This window comes from Vanacampus margaritifer, chromosome 2 (genome assembly GCF_051991255.1).
Source record: "Vanacampus margaritifer isolate UIUO_Vmar chromosome 2, RoL_Vmar_1.0, whole genome shotgun sequence".
Classification (NCBI taxonomy): Eukaryota; Metazoa; Chordata; class Actinopteri; order Syngnathiformes; family Syngnathidae; genus Vanacampus; species Vanacampus margaritifer.
Window position 1 is genome coordinate 10,032,352 of NC_135433.1, and position 15,496 is coordinate 10,047,847.

General features: G+C 36.8%; 1 protein-coding gene across 2 annotated transcripts; it reads right to left on the reverse strand.

The window, feature by feature from the left end:
- Positions 1 to 1,157: 1,157 nt before the first annotated feature.
- On the reverse strand, positions 1,158 to 13,392 carry sec14l1 (SEC14-like lipid binding 1). 2 transcript variants are annotated; one of them, XM_077558370.1, is made up of 18 exons: positions 13,259 to 13,392; positions 11,741 to 11,943; positions 11,493 to 11,575; positions 10,425 to 10,574; positions 9,079 to 9,210; positions 8,848 to 8,976; positions 8,544 to 8,718; positions 6,420 to 6,527; positions 5,965 to 6,074; positions 5,619 to 5,808; positions 3,605 to 3,693; positions 3,447 to 3,517; positions 3,187 to 3,358; positions 2,895 to 3,029; positions 2,643 to 2,777; positions 1,910 to 2,161; positions 1,594 to 1,772; positions 1,158 to 1,478 (listed from the first exon to the last, which is right to left on the reverse strand). In XM_077558370.1, exons 3-18 carry the CDS (start codon positions 11,553 to 11,555, stop codon positions 1,373 to 1,375), a joined length of 2,196 nt encoding a protein of 731 aa, XP_077414496.1. In that variant the 5' UTR covers positions 11,556 to 11,575; positions 11,741 to 11,943; positions 13,259 to 13,392; the 3' UTR covers positions 1,158 to 1,372. The 2 variants fall into 2 exon arrangements, with proteins under 2 accessions (XP_077414496.1, XP_077414497.1); XM_077558371.1 differs by lacking the exon at positions 6,420 to 6,527.
- Between the last annotated feature and the right edge of the window lie 2,104 nt (positions 13,393 to 15,496).

Here is a 15,496-nt window from a genome sequence, read left to right on the forward strand (position 1 = left end):
GCCAAGTCAGCCTACTAATCACAAGACTGCTCAAAAGGGTATTTTACCAGAAAAAGAAAATCCTCAAGTTTATATCTTAAAAGATGTCCATGAAATTTCTGTTACTGTTTAAAGTTTGAATTTAGACTGACAGCAAACATTTGCCAATCAGGAAACAACGAGAATTTCATTAAAGTTAAGCTGGGAGCATATTCTTAGTCTATGGATATTAAGGTTTTATATAAATGAATTGTGCATCTGAAAAACATCTCATGGTAGTCAAATTAGCAGCCTCTGAAAACATGTTTAAGCAAATACTTTAATCTCGTAGCCAGTATCTATTTATGGACAGCTTTTTTGTTTTTGTTGTTTTACACCTGTGACTGGACTTTCATCATACTCCACAAGTTTTATATTTTATTGCACATTGCTACCTCAAAGTATAAAGCAGAAACTTCTTTTTTTTTAACCAGATACTGCACATAACAAGCAATCTGGAGTATTCCCCTCCCAACGTTGCTGTGGAGAGGATAACTATTACAGCTTCACTGCAACACAAGACACTGCAGACATTTCTTCCCTCAAATTCAGTGTAAAGACTCTCTGGAGGCCACAGCAATATATGTTCTTGTAATGAATTCTTTATTCAAGCAACTCTTCTTCGTATTCCTTCGCCCAACAAGCTCGTGTGAAAAAAAATGTAAATCTGCTCAACCATTCTGGGAATATATGCGTGTGGTTGACTTTCAAAGAATGTTATACCAGTCTCAGTTTAGCTAAATCCGATGTATTATTTCATTAAAGAATACATACATAACAGATAAAAGGCAAATAAGGATCATCTGTGTTATTTGCATAAGCTAGCAACAATATCTTGCTGTGGAGTTTGTAATAGCTGGTAAATAAGACACCAAAAATTAGGGAAAACCCTCATGGTGAGCAGTGCTACACCACAGTCAACTTGGTTCATTACTACCTATGTAAAGCCGAGGCTTTTCTTAGATCTTCTGTTGGAGTAGAGGGTGCAGGTGTATCTAATATGTCAATACCAGGCGCATGCTGATCAAAATTTGTTTAAAATAAACAATACCTGCTGTATGTAAAATGAGTCTTGAGCATTTTCTGTCCAAGAGTACACTGCCATCTAGTGGACGAACAAAGAACAACTGCAGCCTCCATATTTGCATACCATTTATTGACCAATGAAACACACTAAAGACTGTGCAGTGATTGATGACACTTAACTGCAATTGTAAATCCAACACACACTGACAACAGCGTCCATTGTCATTTGAAAATACCACAGCAAAGCTTCAGCTTCAAGTATGATCCAAGAATTCCCAAGCAGGATTACCCAGATGCCAGTGGGTTCAAAATTGTCGTCAAGCTGAAACTACCTTGAGACGTTTGAGCTGGTGTGTGATTGGCTAGAAAGAGTAGTGGACACACTGAGCTGAGAGAAACCACTATGACCGGACTCCAGACTGGTTATGGATCCCCTACATAAACAGACATGAGTGGAATTCAGCATTTATAGAGTAAGACTTTGGTGTATAGTTTCTGAAACAAACACACACACACACAACCAGAGCATGGCGGTATAAATGCACCGACCTGATGTCTTGGGAAGCCAACACCTCAGTATAGTACATGATTTTACACTTGTGGGAAGAGACCTGCAGAGAGGCCAGCACATCATCCACATAAGACAGGCTGGAGGCTGAGGCAGTCGGGGCGCTGTGAAAGCACCACTGGAGGATGTAGCATCCGGGCCAGCGAGTGATGTGAGAGCCCTGTATGAACAAAGCAAAGGTGCACGATCAATATGAGGCTCCAGCAATGGGGAAGGGGGGTGGACACTTTTGAGACATGTTTGAAAGGAAGTCTAAAAATAGAAGATCTATCTATCTACACAGTGTGTTCCACTTACCTGTACACTCTCCCCCTCTCTACACGTGAGGGATTTCTCTACTAGGCTGTAATCCTGGCCCAGCACCCAACTCTTGTCTATCAGCTGCGGATTCACAGACCCTATGGATGTAAAACCATGGGCTCCGTTTGTGTCTTTCTTTGGTTGCTGCGGTGACCTCTTTGAATGGTAGATGTTGAAAAGCACATCCCCTTTTGACACATCAAAGTCCCAAGTAATGACAGAAGAAGCTTCACTGATCTCAATCAAAATCTGAAAGCAGTATCGACAGAACGGGAAGAAAGATTAGAAGGCAGCAGTCAATATATTGCCATTTTAAAATGTTAATCTTATAGGATATTCACTTCAATTCTCAATGTATTTATGTGCAAACAATGCGCACATTATTTCCAGCAGATGGCACCCTACGACACATAAAGAAATCTAGTGCCTCAACTTCCTGGTTGCCGTGCAAGACTTTGCTCAAGATTAGTTTTAGTGCTCAAGGCGTGCACCTTAAAATTGTCAGATAATGTAAATTATTAATCTAATAATTTGTGTATTATTGTGATTGAATGCTGTTTCTAATGTAGCTTAATTATTAGAAGCAGCTCCTACATGAGGTGGAATTGTACGGTGTTTTAAAAAAAAAAAAAGTCAATCGATTAGCCATGTAAACAGTGGCGGTCAGTTTGAAAGAAATTTGACTTTTATATTCATCTTCGGCAATGTTGCCATAGAAGCCTAACTGTACCTCAAATGGAGCTCCCTTGAAAATATTGGCAATTTTATATATAGATTCTGTCAATAAGCGGTTGTCTTCCATTTCCAGCTCCTCTGCTGTCCTGTACAAAGATTTGGGGACTAAACCTCCCTCAGGGACGTCACACTTAAGAAGAGGTGAAGAAGAAAAAAAAAATTAGGCTGACCACAAAGCAACGCTTAACAGTTAATAGATATATAAAAGTGCGGCTGTATGTATAGGCTGATTTTCAACAAAGCTCACCACACAGTCGCCTCCCAAAAAGTCCGGAATAAACGTCTGGTCAATGTAGTCCACCAAACCTCCTGGACCCTGGTAGTCATTTGCAGAATAAACAAGGAACTTCTTACGAGTGTTTTCATTGATCAGAGGGCTGACCTGCAAGTTAAATATCACAACATGAATAACACAATCCACATGCTTATTTATGTATTATTCATTTACATAATATCATTAAAAAAAATATGTTTTTGTTTCTATTATTATGTTTGGACTGCTTTTCATGTTTCATATATTGTCACGTGCGGCATGTTACCAGGGTCCAGATGATAGGAAATACTCTGGGTGCTTTCAGCATGAACAGGCGGCCCAGCGTCTCGGGGTAGTTGGCCTCCACTACCTCAATGATTCTCAGTAGGGCCTTCAGTCCTGGTCTCCACAGATGCCGCATGTTAAGACCCTCCAGATCCACCAGGCAAGTCCAGCACCTGACCAGCATATTATTTTCCTGAATGTTTGTGTGGAGATTTTTTATAACTGCTGTTACACTATTGCAAGGAAGGTGAATTCTGGCACCTGATTGGTTGACCAAAGATTGCCGTGTTTTCCTCACAGCGCCTCAGTCCCTCTTCATTAACGACAACAACCTGGGCCGTCAAGAACGAATGTCAGCCTTGACATCTTTATACAAAATGGCTGAATCATGCATAAATGTGAGCTTAAGTCCCTTTCACCTGCCTAACCAGCACGTCTTCTGTCAAGGCACGCATCAAACCCTTTGTGTCCATGTGGCCCAACCGCAATATATATAGAGGCCGACCATCTAAACACACAAAGATATGATTCATTTAAACACATACAAATACTTCCATCGCAATTGCAGCATATTACTGGCTTTTAACTCATTCACTGCCATTGACAGCTATAGACTTTAAAAAATTCATTTTAAATATTTCTACTAGTTTAACATTTTTTTCCCCATTTTTGTTAAGAGTATGAAAACCTAGAATTTTTTTTTTTACATTTAGAACAGATTTTATTAATTAGTGAAGTCATGCGATTAATTACAATTACAAACTTTACTTGCCTGATGCCCCTAATTATTAATAATCTTTTTTTTTTAACCCACATTTTTTGTTTAATTTTTAATATATATTTTTTAAGATTATTTAAAAATTAGGGGCGATTAGAATTTTTAATCGTAATTAATCGCATGACTTCACTAGTTAACTCACGATTAATCAGAAATTTTATATCTGTTATAATACAATAAAAAATTCTAGGTTTTCATTCTCTTACTAACAAAAGTGGGGAAAAAATGTTAAACTAATAGAAATATTTAAATGAATTTTTGACATCTATAGCCATCAATGGCAGTGAATGAGTTAATATACTTTAAAACTTTATTTGAATGAATTGCTGGATACTGTTAAAGGGGAAGTCAACCTTAAACATTTCTTGACAGTAATATGTTATATGTGACCTCACTAGTCTAAACATGAGAATCTGATTAATATTACTTTTGTGGAATATGAATTATGCAGCAAAAATCTGACCATTTTTTTTATCCATCTCGGGACAGCCATTTTGCCAATTGCTGTCGACTGAAGATGACATCAATGTTGCTCAGGGCTCAGGCAACAACCAATCAGATCTCACATGTTTTCTGAAGCTGTGCTGTGATTGGTTGTTACCTGGGTAAAAACGGCTGGATTTTGCTAATTCCACAAATGTAATATTAATCAGAATGTCATGTTCAAATTAGTGAGGCCACAAATAACATATTATTGTCAATAATTTTTTAAGGTTGACTTCCACTTTTACTCATTCACTGCCATCGACGGCTATAGACGTCAAAAACTATTTCTATTAGTTTTACATTTTTTCCACTTTAGTTACCAAGAGTATGAAAACCTAGAAAAAAAATTATTGTACATTTAGAACAGATATAAAATTTGTGATTAATCGTGAGTTAACTATTGAAGTCGATGTGATTAATTACAATTATGCCCCTAATTTAACTCATTCACTGCCATTGACGGCTAAATATTTAAAAAATTCATTCAAACTATTTCTATTAGTTTAACATTTTTTCCCCACTTTTGTCAGAGTAAGAAAACCTAGAAAAACAAATTATTGTCCATTTAGAACAGATATAACGTTTGTGATTAATCGTGAGTTAACTAGTGGTCATGCGATTAATTGCAATTTAAAAAATTGAAATCGCCTGACGAGATGATTATTAAAAATTAGGGGTGTCAGGCGATAACATTCATTTTTAATCGTAATTAATCGCATGACTTCAATAGTTAACTCACGATTAATCACAAGTTTTATATCTGTTCTAAATGTACAATAAAAAAAATCTAGCTTTTCATACTCTTGTTGACAAAAGTAGAAAAAAGATGTTAAACGAAATGATTTTTTTGACGTTTATAACCGTCAATGGCAGTGAATGAGTTAAAAAAAAAAATATATATATATTTTTTAAGATTATTAAAAACAATGTCTAGGTTTTCATACTCTTGTTAACAAAAGTGGGGAAAAAATTTAAACTAATAAAAATAGTTCAAATGATTTTTTTGACGTTTATAGGCGTCGTAGGTGAATGAGTTAATCTGTGTTTACAACTGATGAAAGACTCATGGGAACTATGACGGGTTAGTTAATAATTTATATGCCAGTCTACACTTATCTAGTCACAATAAATATGCACTAAAAGACAAAATATTCAAAAAAGGACTATGCCTCTGTCATTGTGGTGCCAGCCTCCGGTGTAATAGTCCTGGAGAAGTTGAGGACGCTGCCATGAGTCCAATAGGAAATCCACTTGGTGTTGCTTCCTCCATGTAAGTGACTGGCACAGCAGCTCTCGAGCCTTGTCAAAGTTAAAATCTGTGGCTATCAGAAAGCGCAACACATGCTGATCCTTTGGAGTCTGGAAAGCCAAAAAAATGATGGTTCAACATAAAAATATCGACATACTAAATGAGCTAATGAGCTAGCCAGGAAATCAGCAGATCACTTATATGTATTAGTTAAAAAACAAACATAACAAAATTGAGCTGATCTATTCAGACCAAATTTATGTGACCTTGCCCTTGTTGGTTTCCTGGAGCCAGTGCCGCAGTCGAATAAGACAGCTTTCCTGCAGAGGTGTTAAATCACCTAGGAAACGTCTGATGTAATCAGCATCCAACTTGTCTGCAGGCCAAAACACAGCGTCAACTTAGCACATCGTCCTTTGCAGGCATTACAGGGAGACAATCGGAGCGAAAAATATAAACTACATAGAACATGCACTCGCAATGTGTAATTTTCTGACAGGTTGCACGAGGGTAATCATGTTGCTCCATACAACATGTATTTGGAGTAGAAAATAAACAAAGACGAGTTGTAATTTTAGGCTTGGGCATGTGCTCCAATAAGATAACCAAGGCAGTCAAGATTTGCGAGATTATGGGGATGCTATTCTACAGCTTCATTTTACTCTTGCTACATTAGCTACATCATTCGTTTTTTTCCCATTTCAATATAAATTCAATTTACCTTTTGCATCATGTTGATCGGATTGTCCTGTCATTGACGGTGACTTGACAAATTTTCTCTGTGCTGCATCCAAGTTGGCAGCACTTCCCTCTCTATCCACTCTCTGAACTTTTGGAAGAAAAACATTTGGCGATGGGTATACAATTACCTAATTGAGTTGATAAAACAAATACTCATAGCTAATGATGGAGAAACCGAAGCTTTCTGAAGCAGTGAATCAATATGAAACAATGTGTCGAAATGGTTCAGTGTCATGAAGCATTTGCCACCATTCCGTGTGGTGAGTCATGACACTGCTTCGCCACTGCTTTCTGTACCACTGAAGCAATTGTGTTGAAATGGGTCAGTGCTTCGAGTCATTTGACACAATGCAATGTGGTGACATCTGCTGGACAAAAATATATTTCATTTACATTCAGCAAAAGGGAAAAATGTCATTAAGAAATAAGACACTCTTGTGTCAGTTTTAAATGAAAAAGTGAAATGAAAATTGACGATGGTATTTGAATAAAAATGTTTGTGACACTGGGGCGGGGATTTGGGTGTTTCACGAAAAACATCATTTCTGCAGCATTTGGTTTCAGTCGGTTCCTATGACCTCTCCAGCTTTGGAGAAGATACTTTCATTGATTTGATTTATATTATAAATCAGTGTATATAGTGTGTGAATGAATGCCTTCAATATGTGCAATTGCAAATTAATTTATTGTGTAATAATCTAACTTCACCTCCACTGTAAAAAAAAAAAAAAAATTGGGGGAGTGATATTTACCTGAAAAAAACCTACTAAACCTTTTTATTATATTGTAAATTTTACAAGGAAAGTTTGGGGTATATTTTCCCAGTTTATTCATTTAAAAAAGTTAACTGTTGAGGAGCAAACTCATGACCTTCTGCTTGGTAGGCAGACACTCTAATCACGTGAGCCACATTAGTCTTCTTGTTTGCCATTATAGGCCAATGTATTTCTGGTGTGACTAAACGGAGCAAAAAATGGCTTGAAGGTACGAGGATTCCACCCGACACCAACAACACAGCAGGAAAGGCGTGGCTCAGCTCCTAGGGTAGCTGTCACCCAACCTGAAGGTTGTGGGTTTGTGCCTCAACCCTAGTAGTTTTTTGATAAGATGTACTTGGAACACTACTTGGAAAATTTACTTAACTCATTCACTGCCATTGACGGCTACAGACGTCAAAAATTCATTTGAAATATTTCTATTAGTTAAATTTTTTTTCCCACTTTTGTTAACAAAAGTATGAAAACCTAGTATTTTTTTGTACATTTAGAACAGATATAAAATGTATGATTAATCCTGAGTTAACTATTGTCATGCGATTAATTACAATTAAAAATTAGGAGCGTCGGCGATTAAAATTGTAATTAATTGCATGACTTACGAGTTAACTCACGATTAATCACACATTTTATATCTGTTCTAAATGTACAATAAAAAAAATCTAGGTTTTCATACTCTTGTTAGCAAAAGTGGAAAAAAGGATTAAACTAATAGAAACAGTTCAAATGAATTTTTGACGCCTATAACCGTCAATGGCATTGAATGAGTTAATTACGGAGTGAAAACACTAAATATTACTGATTGTTTTTTAGTGCACCCTTCCTCATTCTCAGTGACTTCAATGCACGCAAAAGCTCTTCTCCTCTCAATCTTGCCCCCAAAAAGCATTGTGAGTTTGACTGGGAATCAAATTGACAGACTCAACCCCTCCCTACCAGGAGTGACACGACACACGACAGCCACGGCCGACGTGCGTGCGGTCGTGCGTGTGACATTAACACCGCTTTGCTTCCGCGGTCACGTGATTTTTCCACCGAACGAAGCACGGCATCGGAACAACGTATCGAGACACTTATTGCCGCGAGCACTCGACACCTGCCGAGCGTCTGCTTCGAGCGTAACATCACTACTCATAGACACTTATTAATCATTATTATGTAACTTTTGACACAGTCTCTCATTTCCAGGGGTGTTTTTAATATTTTAAAATGTTACCTCATTTAAAGCCATTAAGTGTAACTCATCTTGTATCATGAATTTGATAGCGAGTATTTGAAGGACGACACATTTTTGGGCACACTGTAGTCGTTATCATTGTCACACTGACCATCAAGAGAAGCAGTTGACATCTCTGTGGGCTGGTCCTTGTCACAGACAGGCAGCACTTCATTGACAGAGTTTCCGGGGACGTCTCGCGTAGGCGAGTGTTGAGTCCAACGAGGTATGTACGTGATGCCCTCGTTTTCCAGCTCTGTGAGGTGATGCTGGATAATTTCTTTACCCTATCACAAAGAAAGGAGTAGGACACACGATCGCTGGATCAATGGGACTGTGAACGTCAGCAGTGACTCCACAACACATTTTTACGCCCACGCGTGTCAGAAGTCAGTAAGTTCAAAGGAAATGCAAACCTTTTCTATGCTACTAGCATACTGTTTCATTGCTATCTTCTCCGCCAAGCCTTCAAAGCCAAAAAAGGATTTAACATCCAGACTAGCCGTCTGTTCATAACATGTCCACTCTTCATTCTCAGGATGAACCTGTAAAGCAAGACCAGAATGGATAATGATGCAAAATAGCAGTAAACTTTGTTGGGATGTTCCGACAAACGACACGTAGTTCAGATTGGATTCAAAGCTCACCGTGTATTTGCAGCACTCACAGGAAATGACCCTGTTGGAAAACGTTTCATTCTGGACCTCAATGACCAGAGTCCGCTCTCTGCGGTTCAGAGTGTTCTTTTGGATGAAATACAGGTAGTCTATACCAGCAATCTTTGTAGGGATAAACAACATTCAAATGGTCAACACAAGGATATTTCAACAAAATACAGCTGTTTTCAAAAGTCTACACACCATTTTTAAAATGCCAGGTTTTGTGATTAACTCATTCATTGACCGGCTATAGACGTCAAAAATTCATTTGAACTATTTCTATTAGTTTACATTTTTTCCCCCACTTTTGTTAACAAGAGTACGGAAACCTAGAATTGTTTTTATTGAAGTAGAATAGATATAAAATTTGTGATTAATCATGACTTAACTAGGGAAGTCATGCGATTAATTACGATTAAAAACTGTAATTGCCTGACACCCTAATTTTGAATAATCTCTTCAAAAAAGAATATATATATATATATATATATAAAAAATAAAAAATAAAATTTATATACATATGTTTTAAAAAAAGAAAAGATTATTGAAAATTAGGGGCATCGGGCGATTACAATTTGTAATCGTAATTAATCGCATGACTTCCCTAGTTAACTCACGATTAATCACAAATTTTATATTTGTTCTAAGTGTACAAAAAAAATATTTTCTAGGTTTTCATACTCTTGTTAAAAATGAGAAAAAAAAAGTTAAAAATAATAGAAATAGTTCAAATGATTTTTTTACGTTTAGCTGTCAATGGCACTGAATGAGTTAAAAACAACAGGACCAAGATAGACCATTTAAAAACATTTTCCTTCAACGTGACCTATAAACTGTCAAAGTAAAAATGATTGGCTGAATTCATGTGATTGCAAAAGTGTGCACACCCCCTTTTTATAACTGTTAAATAGGTGCTTTCAGAATTTGCCAATCAGCATCAAATTATTCAATGAGCAACAGTAAATTTAAATGTGATTTATTTCCGTCTAATAGGTACTGCAATGACCTGCTGTCATCACCCCAAATAAGAATTTGGATTTGAAAATTAGATTTTTATTTTAACTTTTTACATAAATTTCAAAACCAATTTCAAAATGTATGTTTTCGTTCATTGCCATCAGTCACTTGTGGATCATGAGGCTAAAGGAGACGTAGTAACAGGATCGAAACCCACCTCCCGTCCAACCCGCCTCTCATCCCCACCGACGGAGGCCACCCACCCAAGTACATTTCAAATCTGTGGGAAACACCGATCTATTTTACTGTAGGTGATTAGACCATGAAACTAGATTTTCTTATAGGCCTAAACAAGTAGCATATAAAAGCAAAGATACCCGTTTAAGAAGTCGGGGTGCATCAATATCAATCGTGCAGCGTCTCTCGGTCACCAATATGGAGCCATCCGGGCTTTGGCTCTCACTGATGATCTCACTGTCTACAAAGACTGGGATCAAGGGACACTTTGGGAATCTCCTGTTGTAAGCCTGGCAAGAAGAAATTAGCAACAGAAAATAACCGGCTTTCATTAATTTGGCAGTTGATGGCATTTTAACAGCATGATAATGAAAATAGTATTCATAAGACATAAAGACAAGTCATAAAAAGAAGGGATTATTGTAATTAGGACAGTTGGCAGAAATACCAACTGCCAAAGGCAAGTTGAGTCAAGGTTTAATTAAAAATCTTGGGAGTAAATAAAAGTGTCTGAAGGGCGTCAAGACGATTTATTGGTCTCAAAGAAGCTGTTGATCCTACAAGAAAATATTATTTTACTATCCCTTAGACTTAGCTGATTTACTTTAAGGTACGATTTTCCCAGAGTCAAACCAACTCAGCATATGTTTACTTGGACTGTGTATTGAAAGAGTCCCAGCTGTCTGCAGTGCAACGTGTCACATGCTTTCACCAGCATTGACTATGTTGCATAATCACGGTTTAATGTATAACCACGCCAGGCAAGAAGCAAAAGCAAAAAGAGTGTGGAAAATCTGCTGACTATTATATTTACTATGTATTTGACATTATGTGCACCTTACATGGCACCTCCATGCTGTCAGCCCGCTCAGTTGCATGACCGTCTGTAAACTGTAAAATGATATAACTCGAGGGCTTCTGATGCGCTGAAAAGTGATTAAAACACCACCAAAAAAGAACTCTTGGACTGATGCATCAATTAAGTGCCGACTGATTTGTTCATGTGCAATTAATCCATTCCAATTGAGAAGGTATACTCAGTAGTTAAGAGGAATAAGGAAACATTTCATGAAACGCTGATGCATAGATGTTCAGGAAGCAATAAAAGCTTATCCAGACTATGACTAAAGAATAAAGTCAGAGTCCCACTGACTACGGTGACAACAAAATACACTAGGAACCTGCAGCAAAATGACAACACTACTCACTTCTATTATTAATTCAAATGGATGTTTGTAGACTCGAACAGGAGATTGGTATTCCCGCACCATGGCTGCAGCTTAGTCAGGCCCTGAATAAAGGCAATAACAGCCATCACATTTATATGAATCCCATGTGTATTATAATTGTTGATGATGCTGCCTTGGTTAAGGGTTACGGCGAGGGTTAGTAGGAGTAACAAACTCATTTGTATAAAATCTATACAATATTTTAAGGAGTTAAATATGTGACTTACATCAGTGGGATGTTGATCAGTGGGGTTGACGTTGTTTCAAGTTACTGATCCATTTGACTGCCGTCCAGTCAGCTGGCAGAGCAAATGCTTGTTTGCCTCATTGGATGTTGTAAAGTGACAAGCACTGTGACCAGCTGGTGATAGTGAACTCCGCCTCTTTCAAGCCAACTGCAAGCCACACGCGTGTGCCACATCTACTATCTCTGGTAGAAGAGGACAGATAGGTACTAGTGAGTAATTGTAACATGATAAATAAGATTAGACAATCTGCATTCACAGCAGACTAGTTATGGGTCGGAAGGAAGGGGGGAGGTGTGAGAAATCTCACGTACTGGGAAAACACTCACTTTCCATGCTGCAGAAAGTCTTCTCACCCATGATCAAAATGTTTTTGTCAACAACAATCAAAATCCTAATTCTATACTTTTTCCATGTTTAATATGGCATATAACTTGAACAACACAATTGAAACAGGTTTTTAGTAGGTTCCATTAAATAAACAAGTAAAATAAACTACATGTATTGGCAGATATGAAATACTTTCACCACTGGTTGAACATTGCACAAGGTCATTAATAGTTCATGAGATAATTTAATCAATATTAGTCAAAAATAGTTGATTAATAATTAACTTTCGTACAGAGAGACATTTTTATTTAGACATACAGTCAAAATACGTGAATTTGATTATCTCAGTTGTTAATTTGTATTTCATCTGTCAAAAGCTTTCAGTTTTTTTCATTGGCATTGCTTAGGTTAAAGGTCACATTAATGGGGAAGAGGGGAACATTTCTGGGTGAGTAGACTTTCAATATCAACTGTCTACTACACTACTAACAGTAAATTAGGGATGTTGCACTTTTGGGTGAAATTTCAGGATGAATCTCGGAAAGTAAAGGTTTAAAGGTGAACCTAATTGGACCTTCTCAAACTTCTAAATATGTCCAATTGTTCAATATTTCTGTACTTTTTGCACAAGGAGCTGAACGGACAAATTCACAAGGACGTCCACTTCTATGCCTTCCCAGTTTCTATGTTGACTGTGATGACAGTCTGTGACTACTGAGTTCAGTAGCATGCAGTGCCCTTTGAGAAGATTCTGTTTAACCCTTACAATGGCAAGATACTTTTGATCAATTGACAAATGGTGTTTTGGTAGCGTAATATAAAAACCTGAACAGAATGATGAAGATTCTTTAAATATCAACCACGAAAAATCAGCTCCTTAAATTCACCTGGAAAGTTACAGTACATATTGGTATTACATTTAAATGAATACAAACAGATAAAATGTATCATCTCAATTCTTTACAATGACATAAATACGCACCAGATCTAACAGAAGTAAAAAATAATAATAATAATAATAAATACATTCTGAGTTCAAAGTAAGCAATTAATCAAAGCCTGACAATTCACGTCATGATTTACAGTGTCATAAGAGCTTGGGAAATAGCAAACTACACAAACATAAAGATCAGTTCACAAACAATTAAGACATAATATATATAATATTACCATGTTGCAACTTGCAAGAGGTCGTAGACATTGAGCGATAAAGCTCAGCTGACAGCAACGGCGCACTTCCTGTAGGTGGCCGGAAGTCAACAGACTCGTGTCCAATGACATTTGTCCCCGTGACACTCGTGGGCATCTTGATCCTATTCATGTTTATTGGTTGTACTTGCATTCGCCGTCAAAATAAAGAACACTGTCATCATGCGTAAATGTTGTGTGACGTAAAGTGTTCCGTGAGTATTTTTATCCGTGCTAAAGAAAGTTACCGGCACGTCAACCGACGTCAAAGGCGGCATCTGACGTCATTGCGGCAGGGTTACGGTTGTATATATGAACCGCTTAATAATAAAAAATATATATATATATATATATATTTGAATCGCTTAATACTTTGTGAATAAAAAATATTTTGTATCTAATGTAATATTTTATATATTATATACATTACGTTTTTTTATGATAAGTATTTTGTAAGGCGTTTTAAATAAATGTAACTCTTTTGTTTGTTTTTTGTTTTTTCAGATACAGTTGCATTTACTAGGCTATATTGTAGGCTATTGACAATTCCGAACATCCGGGCTTTTCTGATATTTCCCCAATGCAACGCAATGCAAATGATTTCTTTATACGGTGAAAACAAACGACCTATTCCCTGTGACTAGCATACAAACCAGACCGATTAGTCAAATGACATTTCATCACAAATGAGAAATCAAAATAGCTTAATGCTCACAAATCCAAACATCAAAGTCCAGTGCTGCGGAGGGTATAATTTCACCACCATTTTCACTTGTGAGTCACGTAAGCTCGGAATGATCGATTTTCAAGTATATTTCCATGCATAACATTTATGCAAAAAATAAAAATAAAAAAGAAAGAAAGAAAACATTCAGACATGCAAAAACAAACCAGCAACAAATGCACACACAAAAAAGATTTGCAAATCAACTGAAATCTAGACGGTTTCCTTTTGTTTTATTGCCCATTCTTTATGGGATGGGAAAAGGACAATAAAAACATCATCGCAGGCAACTTTGCAGAATTTGAAGCAAACAGCAGTTCTCCCAATTCTCATTGAGCTTGTGAGAGAGCAACAATATCCATGAGGCCAATGAAGGTTGTAGTTCATCTTCTGTCCACTTGAGGTCCTCAGTCAATTATGATAATGACCTGGACGTGTGTGATTTAAACACTTGCAGGGACACTTCAGCAAAAGTATTCAGCATCAAATTCTGGTTGGTTAAATTCACAAGATATATAAATATGTCATGCATGAGTCCCTAGAGCATCACCTTCTCTTCTTCTCAGTAAGGGGGAGGCTATAGAGCAACGTCAGATTAGCATTTACATCCAAAGTGTGTGCCCTACTTTATTCCCAGAGCCACAGCACCAATAAATAAATAGCACATATATTTCACTTGAGAGCCTGAAAGAAGTTTAACAGTGAGACGGCTACATTTTGCCCACAATAATAATAATAATAATTATTATTATTATAATATTAATAATAATAATAATAATAATAATAATGATGATGTAAAATAAATAAATAAATAAATAAATAAATAGGCAAATATCAAATTGTTCCTCACTACATAGCATACAGATGTTTCTAAATGTAATGTTTATTTTTCAAAAATAATAACAATGTCTATGCATATCTTATTTGACACAGACATGCATGAATGCTTGTCTTATGACCATGACACCTGTCATGCTGCATGAAAAATAAGGCATTTATCTTTGTCACACTTTCATCAAACTTTGGCACGATAACACACGTCTGAACAGTAATGAAAGCCATGCACCCCTATAATACCGCACATCAAAAAGTGCCAGCATGAAGTGCACCTTATGGAACCAAATCCGAATAGAGATGACAGATGTGATTTATGTAATCCCTTGCCTCACATTTCCAGTAGAAAAAGACAGTTGTGCATACGTAATCAAAGAACAAAAGAACAATCGGAAGAGGGGAAACGACTAAATTTAGTCGTATGGTTGCACTGTAAGATAGAAAATCATACAATAGACTGGAAGCAAACTAAAAAAAAAAAAAAGAATAATTACATTTGAGTGTGATATATTCCCCCTTTGGGTTAAAGAGGCTGCAGGGAAAACAAACCTGAAGCAGTTTAACTAAAAAGACATAATGTCTTTGCTTCTTGGAGCAGGAGAATTATGTGATGCTGAGTGCAAAACCTCAGAAAAGGTGTCAAGTGAAGGTGCTGCTCATTT

Excerpts from the sequence above, each read along its gene's own strand:
- sec14l1 (XM_077558370.1), bottom strand. The coding sequence starts at position 11,555 with ATGGTGCGGGAATACCAATCTCCTGTTCGAGTCTACAAACATCCATTT. Across the intron at positions 8,977-9,078 it reads GTGAGTGCTGCAAATACACG|GTTCATCCTGAGAATGAAGA; the intron begins GTGAGCTTTGAA and ends CTTGCTTTACAG. Across the intron at positions 3,359-3,446 it reads ATCTTTGGTCAACCAATCAG|GTGCTGGACTTGCCTGGTGG; the intron begins GTGCCAGAATTC and ends TATGCTGGTCAG.